The sequence below is a fragment of the Ostrinia nubilalis genome, chromosome 25 (assembly GCF_963855985.1).
Source record: "Ostrinia nubilalis chromosome 25, ilOstNubi1.1, whole genome shotgun sequence".
NCBI lineage: Eukaryota > Metazoa > Arthropoda > Insecta > Lepidoptera > Crambidae > Ostrinia > Ostrinia nubilalis.
Window position 1 is genome coordinate 3,316,246 of NC_087112.1, and position 12,419 is coordinate 3,328,664.

General features: G+C 35.4%; 1 protein-coding gene and 1 long non-coding RNA gene across 3 annotated transcripts in view; one reads left to right on the forward strand and one right to left on the reverse strand.

The window, feature by feature from the left end:
• Positions 1-1,884: 1,884 nt before the first annotated feature.
• Positions 1,885-6,806, reverse strand: LOC135084286 (uncharacterized). Its single transcript, XR_010259803.1, has 6 exons — positions 6,061-6,806; positions 5,582-5,826; positions 5,305-5,358; positions 4,744-4,896; positions 4,186-4,272; positions 1,885-4,068 (listed from the first exon to the last, which is right to left on the reverse strand). It is a non-coding gene; the product is annotated as an uncharacterized LOC135084286 (long non-coding RNA).
• A 34-nt stretch (positions 6,807-6,840) lies between these two features.
• LOC135084284 (uncharacterized) overlaps positions 6,841-12,419 on the forward strand; it is a 38,196-nt gene continuing 32,617 nt past the window's right edge. For both annotated transcript variants that reach the window (XM_063979073.1, XM_063979074.1), the window contains exons 1-2: positions 6,841-7,480; positions 8,630-8,758. In XM_063979073.1, coding sequence (XP_063835143.1) covers positions 6,934-7,480; positions 8,630-8,758 — 676 coding nt within the window. In that variant the 5' untranslated portion in view covers positions 6,841-6,933. The remainder of the gene's footprint in view (positions 7,481-8,629; positions 8,759-12,419) is intronic.

Sequence of the window (12,419 nt, forward strand, 5' to 3'; positions counted from 1 at the left end):
GGAGAGCGACAACTTCGTGGCGAGCATCACACCCTACCTGCGGAAGCTGTCCACCGCGCTGCTGGAGGCCCGCGACGTGCACGAGCGCGCGCAGGCCACCCAGAAGGCGTGCGCAGACGAAGGTAGGCGCGCACCCCCGGATTATAAGGTGAGTGACCTTGTTTTGTTAAAGACCCAAGGGCCCAACGACGCCGCACCTGGCCAGACCGCCAAGTTCATACCCCGCAGGGATGGACCCTATCGCATTCGCGAGGTTGTTAGTCCTACGACTTACCTGCTGGAGGGGATTAGGAACAGCGAACTTATAGGTCGCTACCACGCATCCAACCTAAGCCCATTCATCGGTGACGTAGAGGCCCCTGTTAGGGAGAAGCGTAGGCGCGGACGCCCACGCAGGTATAGTCCTAGTCCGAACGCGAGGACGCTGTGTTCGAACTAGAGGGGGAGTATGTAACGGCCCTCCAAACACTAGTATTGTATTATCTGTGCTCTGACGCTCGGATTCGCATTTTGGCGGGCTTGAGTTTCGCGGGTTCGCGCGCTCACCCGGCGCGCTCTTTTCAACGGCCGCCGCGCTTTGTGATCCGCGGAACTCGACCTTATTGACCAGTCGCGCCCATCGCCTCGACGCGTGCGAACGAGCTATCGTTTTTATGTTTATTAATGTAACTCCGCCATTACATATATTATAAATTTTCTTATTAATTTGCAAATCATATTTTTATTGTGCGTATATCAAAGTAGTGATCGTTATTCCATTATGTTAAATAGTACTAGTAATTCATACTTAATTTCATACTTTTTAAAATATCCTAGTACCTGACCTAGTTTCATAAAATAAGGACTAACTCAAGCTTTTAATTTTTAATAAATGTAAAAATGCGTAGTTTTGCCAATACGTTTAGTTTCATAAAGCTAAGTCAGGTACCTAGTTTTGAAGATATTTCTAAACGACTTAATTTAAATGATTTTCTGTGGGCGGTTGATCAAACTAATGTTTTTTAAAGGAATTAAAAATATTGCTATTAATAAAATAATTCAAAACCTTATTGATAATGTGACATTTGGATAGTGAAGGATTGGTGTTAAAATTTTGTGATTTTATCATTATTTCTCTGATAACTATTTCCGATATTTTTTATTTCCTGTATTAAAAACAATGCTACTTTATACTTCTTCTACTGCTACTTTATTCTAATTATATTATTTGTTACTTGTGCTGTTAATTACAATTCTCAATCCGTTAATAATTTCTTCTTTCTACCGTGTTCGTACTACTGTCCTCGTAAAATCATCGTAACCGATTGTTGTAATCGGATTACAATTAACAACGTGAACATCACTCGACCATGTATGTCCATTTGGACATATCGGAATGGCACGCTTTGACGAGCAACTTGCTGTATCTACCAAAGAGCATAAAAGAGTAAGAGACGGCACTCCATAGATATTTTTTGAGCTCACGCACACATATGCATTTTAGAGAACGACCCGCAAATCTTTACCAACCGCACAAACTACAGGCGGAGCTACCAACATAATGCATTATTTTCTGACAGTATTAGTGACGTTCGTAATAACTTATCGATTATCGATACTTTGCTAGGGTTGTAATTGCATATCGATATCTAGTATAGGAACTTTCAATATTTTAATGCTATTTTTATTTTATACTATGTGTAAGTAAAACGAAGTTTTGTAACGTAAATTATTTATTTCGAAATAAAATAGGTATATTACAATAAGTATTGAACATGACATAGCAGTTGTAGGCATGAGGAATTATTGAATATTATAACAAAGTACAGAAATGATAATTTTGTAAACTTTTATTTTCACAACTTTTTCTAAGAAAAAATAGGATTTTTATTTATAAACATCTTTCTTATCAGCTGATCGAACCTCAGCCTCAAGATTACTTTTCAATGCTTTGTTGCTGTGCTTTTTTACTTTTGTCAGCAAAATTGTTTTCACTTTTTATGAAGCTGTCATTAATAATTTTACAACTTTTTCTTAGAAAAAGATAACTTAATATTTTAAACATCTTATCATAAATTTCTTTATTATGTTGTTGACATTTAAACCAACTAAAATTACAATTTGTACTCAACATTAAGAAAATGAATTTTCCAACATTTTCCATATATATCTGGTCGGCAATATGGTCATGATAAAATTGTTTAGCTTCATTTAAGGTGGTACATAATTGAATTGTTGGATAAACGAGACTTTTTTTATCATGCCACCATTCGCGAAGAGATATATATGCATACAAATCATTGTCAACAGGAGTTTTCACGCTCAAACACTCTTCACAAATTAAACAAGAACTGTTCTGTAATAGTTTGGCAGCTAAATACCCGCTTACATATACTACTGGTTGGTTTTCAAGGCTACACAAATTTTCAATGGGCTGTTCTAAGTTTTCAGGGTCCGGGATAGACAACACAGGATAAAATTCAGTGTCTGTGGAATCTTGAACATTAATTTTTATTTCTGTTGCTTTTAAATTAGTTTTTAAAATGTCTTTATATTCCAGCATATGTTTATTGTTGTCTGCTTCACAATTAGCACTTCTGCTATGAGGCACTTTCAGCCCAGTAACCATGCTTGTTTTAAGCGCTGCAGTAAAGTGCGTGATAGTGGGATTTCTATTGGTTACACTGTGTTGCCTAATGATTCCAAATAAGTTTTCCAGAGAGTCTTGGTTAAACTGTCTAAGGTTCATATATTTAAACCCTTCATTCTTTAACTTTTCCCAAATATCGTTTAAGGATTTGATAGATATTTGATATCCCTTTACGCATTTAACATTTTTTAGTATCGTGTTTTCTGCTGTTATAAATTTTATGGTTTTTAACTTATCAGTATAAAAGGTCCAAGACTCAATGTGATTACTTGATGTGGAAACATTTTCCCGGATCCCTTTCTTTACGTCATTTAAAGATGATGGACCATTTGTACAATCAAATAGTTTATCTAACTGTTCAATCACAAATGCTGTATCATTGCAATCAGAAACTTCTTTCCATGCCATCATTTTTAAAATAGCTGCCACGGTATTACTCAGAGCATGCGCAGCATACTTCACCCTCATCTTAGTTTTGAATGTTGGATTTACAATGGTACTATTCAGTTTTTTAAAATTTAAAAAATTTCTGTTGTGTTCTTCTGCAACTACCAAATGCCTCCATTGTGCAATTTTTCCATCGAAAGACATATTTCCACTTTTAAAGAAATTGTTTCGTAATGATTTGAACAAGTGAGGGATGTCATAGATTATAAAAATTTTGTCATTATTTACAGAGAAAAAGTTGCTATCTATGCCTTGTCCACAGTTTCTTTTTAACATGTTAAGAGCTCCTATATTTGTAGATCCCTGATCACAAACTGTTGTTAGAACCACAAATCCGATTTCTTTTAATTTTTTGATGATGTCCGATATAATTTTTGCCAGTTTTGCTGTTGATATTGTGCCTTCCACAAAATAGTGCGCAATATATTGTTTGTATTTATGTTTAGCACCCTGTATCATAAACACTAACGCATGGTCTGCAATTTTATTTTCTCGTCCCATGTTCTCGCCCTCTCCATAATCCACGTAGCCATCCACTTTATCAGCAATTTCGTTATAAATTATCCGTTTCTTTAACGCCATCTCGTCAAATATTAACGAGCAATATTTATTTTCCTTTGGCATACTTGATGCTTTTGCCTCTAACATATCAATTATATTTTTATTTATACCAGGCTCCATTGGTATATTTTTTAAAATCCTTTGGAGCGTTTTAGTGCTTGGTAGCGTAAACAGCTTTTGCATATAGCGGTATGCTTTAGGGGACCGTTTAAATATAGCCAAAGCATATATTTTGTTGGCTATAGTCCACCTTTTTCCTTGTGACTTTTTTTTGTTATTCTGCACTACATCCTTTACTAACGATGTCAGCACTTCCGAATCTAACTTGTCTAAATTCACTCTTGACTTCGCTATATTCCTTATTGTTTTTTTTGCATTTTGTAACTGTCGCCAAAGCCTCTTCTCTTTAATTGTAAATGTTGATGAAGTGTCTGTAATAAAAACATTTCCATTAGTAAAAAAACAACATTAAAGCAAATTGAATTGAATATTGGTTAATTAATCAGCAATTTTACTTAGTTTTTTAAATTAGGTATGTTTTATCTTACCTTTCATTTCAATGTTTTTCTTAGGTCTTTTATAACTGTGGACTAATATTTCTGCCTGTGCATCTTGATGGCAAATGTTTTTATCATCTGAAATATTGTAAATATGCTAATTAGTTTAAAATTTATTTAGTTGTTTTATGAAACATATTATTTCCAAATCAATCAATCATTATCAAGTTTTAAAAAAATTCAAAGACAGGATAATGATAGCTCTTCTCATAAAATATGAAGCGTGGGCCCACCTTCAATAACAATGACATAATATTAAATTAAAGGAATTTAGAGGTTTTAATGTTCTGCATTCTGGATGCGGTCTGCGGGTATGTCAAGACAATCTGTAAGTGGTCGTGATAAGGCAATCAGTCACGTGTGCTTTGCGTTCTTTGTTCGTATCCGCACGGTCAAATCGCATTAATATAAAATGTACAGAGACCTAGAATGTTGTACATATAAGTTCATTTTGACCTGACTGCAGACTGCAGAACGCATCCAGGGTGGCATTCTTTAGTTTGAGGGAAGGCATATTTTAGAAGGTAAATAATTAGTTTGTACACTTACCATGAGTAATTGGTTTATAGGTCATATGTTCTGGTGCATTGGAAGTAGAAGGAAGAGGTTCAAAAGTTGTTTTCGCAGAAATACCAGAATCTGGTATATCCACAGCTCCCAAACATGTTGAATTTAGTTGTTTGGTTGTAGTTGTAAGGGGAACTGAAAGCAGAAAATGAAATGTGAATTGGGTAATAAAATGTCATGTTCTTACCCAACTAGGGTACAATCAGTCTAGTACATGTCTTGCTCACATTAAAAATTACTAGCTTAAAAATATTATTAAACTAGCTGACCTGGCTAATTAATGTAGATTGCCTAAAATTTTTCAAATTGGTCCGGTAGTTTTTTTGAAGAATTTGTATTACACAAATTACTAAAGTCCCTCTAACTCAACACCTCATTCTAAGCTAAATTGTGTTACGAGTGGGTTTACTACAATATTCAAGCTGTGGGGTTCTAACCCGCACTTTAGGCTATCTTGGCTTCGAGTTACGGAGCCGATCAAATACAAACAAACAATTAAATATTTCCTTTTTATATTATTAGTATAATTTTAGATAAACATACCTCGTTCAACTGGATTTGACTTCTTTGGAATGCAATATGAATGATCATAAAGAACTGTAACAAAGTATAGATATAATTAATAATTAAAATTATATATTATTTATTGATAAGCATACAACACACATGTTTGTGTTTACAAAGAAAGAACTTTGTTAAATTGCATTCGGTTGGTTTGTTTTGGAAACCAAAGAAAATTAATTAAGACATCTAAATAATTCAGAAAAATTGATAGATAGTAAATTACATTTAAAAAAAATAATTGAAGTCATCATCATACCTGTCTTGAGGTTTTCTTTATTGGAGTCTTTTACATGAAGAGGAAACTCTGTCAAAACTTCATCTGGCAAGATGGGATTGCTCAATTCCAGTGTTGGAATAGCTGAGTTCTTCAGCCGAGTTCCTTTGGCATTGAAGGATTCAGGAGTGAAGTGCCCACCACAAACAAACTTAAGTTGGTGTAACTTTTCAATAGGTACATATGCTAAGTCTTCTATGCCAGCATTTTTAACCCACATTCGACAACTGAAATAAGAAATACCTATTAGAAAAGAAAAAGGATAACAAACTGAAATTTATTCATCAACTAATTTCTTTTAGTATTGTTATGCAATGCATTTACAGAGTACGAAACAAAATACTGAAATTAAAAATTGGTTATGGTTATTTACTGTATGATTAAAAATATTAATCCCAGCCTTTAAGTTTACACAATCATTAAAATTATCTTGTAATAAATGAGTGTTATTAGAAACTTACCGGTCAGAATCCAGAGGAAACCTACTCAAAAGTAAGGGTGATCCACCACGACTTCGCCTCTTATTACAAATAACGCACTTCTTGTTGTTTCTACTCTCCATTATCAGTAGAAGCCTAAAATGAAATAGGTATTAATTAAACAAAGCCTATAATTTCTCTCCAACCAGTGTCAATGCCCTGGTTCATGCATTTACCAGTTTTGAAAGTACATTTACATTTTCATCACATAGGGTTGTTTTTAATGAAAAATAGATTTGTAATAGATCTAATATTTCAAGTAAGTAGATAACATACCCATTAAACAGAAAAGTAAATAAGAGTTTAAACTTCTGTAGAAGTTGAAACACAGCTTATTTAAAAGAGTCTCTATCTCACAAAAAACAAAACACTGAACAGCAAACTTTATCACGCCCGATACGGAGGAACTTAATCAACTCAACGTAAACGACAGAAAAGTTTATTTACAGTAATATTGCACCAAATCTGAGAAAATAACTTCGCACGAATCAATTCGCCGGTTAAAAACTCAAACTCAATTGACAGACATTTTTTTTCATTATTGTCAAACTAACAATACTACCAACATTAAGGACACTAACAATTATTTTTAGTATGGTGGTATTGATCCGCGGGTTCCCCTGCTATATTGAAATCAATCCAAAATGCACTTTATTGCTTAAGGGATAAGGTTGTATATCAATTGCTACATATAGAGACTAGTTTTTGTATGAGAAGTGTCTACCCACTGGTATCTACTCTAATCCATATCTGTGTGTATTTGTTATTGTTGTTCTTGGTTGTTGTTGTTGGTGCGCTCGCTCGTATTGCAACTATTGTTTTATTTTAGTTTTCTTTCGAAAGTATTAAATAGTCATGGCGTGTAAGATTGAAAACGAAGAACCTCTATACTGTTCTGTTGAGGAATCGGAAAATGAAGGTCCGTTGTCGAAAAAAAAGCGAGGTGAATCTAAAAAGTGGATATTGGTAAACAAATTTTCGTGTGTTAGTTCTGCTGAAGAATCCGTGAGGGCACAAAAAACGTGGGCAGTGCGTTCTACACACAGTACTTTGTACGAAAAAAAACGATTTTATAGGTGCATCAAAGTACCACGTAAAGGAGTACAGTGTGCAGCAGCAATATTAATGTTATTTAAGTTTGATACAAAAGCAGTGCTACTTTATCGCACTGAATGCGAGCATGATCATGATTTTATTAAGAAAAACTACGGTTATGGTATTTGCGCCGAAACTAAATCCGCAATAAATAATCTCTTGGACCTTCATTTGAAACCGAACAAAATCATGGAGTGTTTGAAGAAAAACTCTGGATTACAAATGCCTACAAAACGACAGCTTTATAACTACTTAGCAGATCGCCGGCGTATCAAAGTCACAGTCCACAAATCCACAGTTTCTTTAGGTGAGTTGGAAAAATGGATAATCTACCCGAGTAGCAAAATCTGGTACTACTCATAATAATCATCATCATCATCAACAGCCCTTTACAGTCCACTGCTGGACTATGAGCCTCCGCCACTATAGTAGAGGGTTTTGCCATAATCCCCACGCTTGGCAGGCGGGTTGGAGATCGCAGTTTAAAAGATTTATGTTTGTCAGAGAGCGCTGCTGCCCGTTCTCTGTTTGATGTGTAGTCCCTAAGTCGCCTCTTACGACACCCGCGGGAAGAGTAGGGGTTGGTGACAAATGTATTCTACTCTGCCGTCACCACACGGCCGTATACTCATAATAATAGACCTTTTAAAACAGTGGTTCTTAACCGGTGGTTCGCGGACCACTGGTGGTCCCTGGAGGCATTCCAAGTGGTCCACGAAGACATCGTAATAAACAACTGACGTGACGTGACGTGATGAGTCGAGTCAACACAACGCAAATGGCGCACAGTGGGCGAGAAATCGACCTCCCCTTTCATAGGATTTTGAAAAAAAAAGTGGTCCCTGACAAGACAGAAATTTGGTAAAATGGTCCCTCGTGACATAAAGGTTAAGAACCACTTTTTTAGAACATGCTATTTCGTGTTAACGATTAGCACTATATTAGTGTTGTAAACATTTACGAAACCTCGAATAGGCACTGATTAATTCTATAAAATTACATAAAGGCTGTCACGGTGATAGCTCTATAGTTATTGAAAATGATAAGAAACACTTTCTAGTAGATACTAAAATAGTGCTATCTGCAATGTTTTTTATTATCATACTTGTTTGCCATTTTTTGCGCAGTTCTGTAAGTTGTACTTATAGTACAATGTAGCAAAATGTATTTTGCCAATAAAAATTACATGCTTGTTGAACAGTGTTTTAAAGTGACGTTTGGTATGGAAAATTTCACTTTAAAACAGTGTTCAACAAGTGTGTAACATTTTATTCGTAAGGGCGTAAAGATGCTAAGTTATAAAACTTGATGGCAACAGTTCATAAAATTATTTTAGAAGTTTACTACTAAATTGGTACTTGAATCTAATGCTAAAAATGTTATACATAGTTTTTTAACGATTTGATAGTTTAGGTACCTACGTAATTTAAGATTTTGCAAATGAATATTATTTCAGGTAATGCAAATCTAGCAACTTTGGCACATCAAAAATTAAAGCACCGTTTTATTTATGAGGAACACACTTCAAGATCTAGTCTTGAATATGCAGGTGTGCCTCTAAAGCATGAATCAGTTACATCACAAGGTAAGTTTCATTTGCTCTTTGAGTTGTTGCAGAGGGCAGCATATCAAGTGACCAGTTTACTGTTAAACTTAATTCTACTAATACTTAATATTATTCTACATCAGTGATTCTTAACTGGTGGTCCCTGGAGGCATTCTAAGTGGTCCACGAAGACATCGTAATAAACAAGTGACGTGACGTGATGAGTCGAGTCAACACAACGCAAACGGCGCACAGTGGGCGAGAAATCGATCTTTCATAGGATTTTGAAAAAAAAAAAAGTGGTCCCTGACAAGACAGAAATTTGGTAAAATGGTCCCTCATGACTTAAAGGTTAAGAACCACTGTTCTACATGGTATAACCTGAACTTAGTTTGTACGGATATTGTGTTGTGTAGCTCAGCTTGTACTGATACATGTCATACATGGTACCTTGATTTGCTGGCCTCTGTAAGTCTGTACTTATTATGGGTTAAGTTTTGAATTAATAAAAATAACGAAAGTAGAACACAGTACCTAACGACCTAACTGAAAGATCGTCACAGAATGACGATGACGATTCTCTCAATTTCTCCCTTTTTTTTCAAATTTAATGCCTGCTGTTGAGGACAGCCAACACCATCTATGAGGCATTAAAAAGACTAAATTACATTGCATCTACGGCAAAGATACTAGCGCCACAGTAACCTCATACCGGCCAATGTCAGTAGATAGATGGCAGTGTAATCGTTGTTTTTCATAATTTTCTGTTACCAAAGTTTTAACACGGCACGGTTCTCGTGAAAAATTAAATAGAAAATTAATTTCCATAAAATCAGTGATCACGCTAGTGGACTGCTTCATTCTGTTATTATTAGCTCATTGGTTTTGTCCTGCTGTCAACTGTCTGTCAATGTCAGATAGTCCCCAAACCCCAAAAGTTTCATCAAAGGCGGCCTACGGCCTGTTTAGTGTTCTGAAAATTCAGTTTATCTATTCAATCACTTACCACATGAGTAAAGAAACGGAACAGAGACAAAGCTACATACGAATGCGCTGTGATAGGTACACTGTGTACCGTACACACTACAAATGCAACGCGTGTGTGTGCGTGTCCACTGGCCGCTTGTCACGTATGAGCCGAAACCGCTTCAAACTAGATCAGCCAGTGGTCAATCTCAGGGCGTGCAGGCGTGACGCGATGCTCGGACGTCGTGCGTGTTTTGTTTTTGTTTTCGAGTTTCTCACAACGTAGTAATATTTTTGTAAGCGTTGTAAATATGGTTGTACATTGTACTGTGTGCATGAATAATAATAGAAAGACTAAAAATATTTCTTATTTTAACTATCCCAAGGAGTCTACTAGGTAAGTTTGTACTTGAAACTTAATTTATAACGGGTGTAAAAAAACCTATCCCGAAGCCGAAGACTACTTATTCTCCACATCATGGGGATCATTTTTTTCTTTGGGACCATACCTGGGAAACTTGTGGTTTAGGAGATATTGAAGGTCAAAGTCAGAATATTTTTTTCAAGATTTTTACATTATCAATTTCAATTCGTTGTTTAAAATTTTTTTTTCTAAGAAACCTTATTAAAATTTTGAGTATTTTCGTCACAATAAGGCTTTTGTCTTTACAATAAGAAATGAACATCAGCGCGCGGGGTGCGTGACAGTTTAAATAAGTTTATATGATATAAATTCATTTCAATAACGTTCATATTGTATAATAAACGTATGTTATAATAACACTTGATATAATTTTTTAACATATAATGTTTACTTCATATAATAAATCATTTCTAATAATGTCATTTCAGATACCAATCAAAACGCATAAAGACATTTGATATAAACCTTACTTAATCTAAGACTCATTTGATGTAATTTTGTTTAATAGAAATAATATTTCATATAACCATTACATAAAATAAATATTATTTGTTATAACGACTATTTGGTATACTCTTTAATTGACATAATTTCTGATAGATATAACTTTTAGTATGTTCTTCTTTAGCTTGACTTAAATGACTTTAGTGACAAAAACGAATCGCCGTAAAACCGACTCCACGTAGTCTTGTCTGCCCTACCCCTAGAGTGTAATTTAGAAGCGCGTAGGCACGGAGGGGCGAGGCGGCCCGCGGGCTGAGGAGCAGGTGGCTGGAAGCGAGGCGCCGCGGCTGAGGCTGGCCGGCGAAGCCGGCCAACAAGCCGAAGACGCGGTGTTGAGCGAAAGCCATCTGTGACGATTAGCACGCGAGGGACCGCCAGAGCCCCGCAGTGCCGGAGCCGTGACAGAAGTCTCAAGTTTTTAGTCAAATTTGCATGCTGCATGCCTGCTTGCTTGCTTGCCTGCTTGCTTGCTTGCTTGTTTGCTTGCTTGCTTGCCTGCTTGCTTGCTTGCCTGCTTGCTTGCCTGCTTGCCTGCTTGCTAGCTTGCTTGCTTGCTAGCTTGCTTGCCTGCATGCTAGCTTGCTTGCTCGCTTGCTTGCTTGCTCGTTTGCTAGCTTGCTTGTTTGCTTGCTTGCTTGCTGCATGCAATGCTTATTATAACAATTGAACTTTATATAAAATTATTATTGTTATGTGATTTAAGTTTTATAGGAAAAGAATTTTATCTCATTTGATTGATCGACACTTTATTTTTATATGATTTGAATGTTATTTGTTTTAAATTTTATACATTGTAAGTTTTATAGAAAATATTCATTATATCAAACCATTTTATATCAATTAATAGTTATTTGTCTTAAAATTATTCGTTTTAAAATTATATTATTCGTTTATTATAGTAAATAATTATTGTACTAAATGATTTTATAAAATATGATGTTATATCCTCTAAGTATTATATGATATGTAGTTATATCATACATTACACACCCCAGCGCGCGCACACACGCTCAAGCGCTGCCCCCACGCCCCGAACCGCAACCCGCGCTCGCCCATGAGTCATTCAACTCTACTGTGAGTTCAACGACTACGACTGGACCAACTGAACTGAGCTTAATCCAAATCTACCTAGTTTGTAAAAATGAAATGAGTACTTAAATTAGTTACTTACACCTTAATATCACCTTACCAGTTTAGTTTTTATTCTAAAAAATAATAAATTACATTTTAATTAATAAAAACCCTTTACACGAATTTGTTTCTTTCCGCAAATTAAATAATCTTACAGAACCTAGGTTGTTAACTAAACCGTGCTTTTACGCATAACCGTTATTCTATCACAATGTAGTATCACAGGTCTTATTAGCTACGCAAGTGTGATAAGCGTAAGTACCTAGGTATCATTAAAAAGTACCGTAAACAGATGAATAATGATCTTTTGAATGAGGCCTGTCATTCTTTACATTAATAACTCTCTACTTCAATAACTTAAGTCTTTACGATAGTAATAAAATTCATAAAGTAAAACTCAAATTATTGCTTACACCACACCGCTCTAAACGCCTAGAGTAAACACCTGGCAATGTTACTCCTATCGTTGATTAAGGCATTCACTTTCGATAGGAGTGATGATTGTGTGTTCTTTAAACTTAATTGATTTCAGCAACTAAATAAAAAGGTCTCTTTTTCAGTCTTCCTTCCATACTCATTACTTCCTTTCTTCATAATTTACTTCTAAATAAACGTAATTTTAATCGTTAATCACAGGCAATAAGCAGATGTGATAAACTTGTATCATTAAAAAGT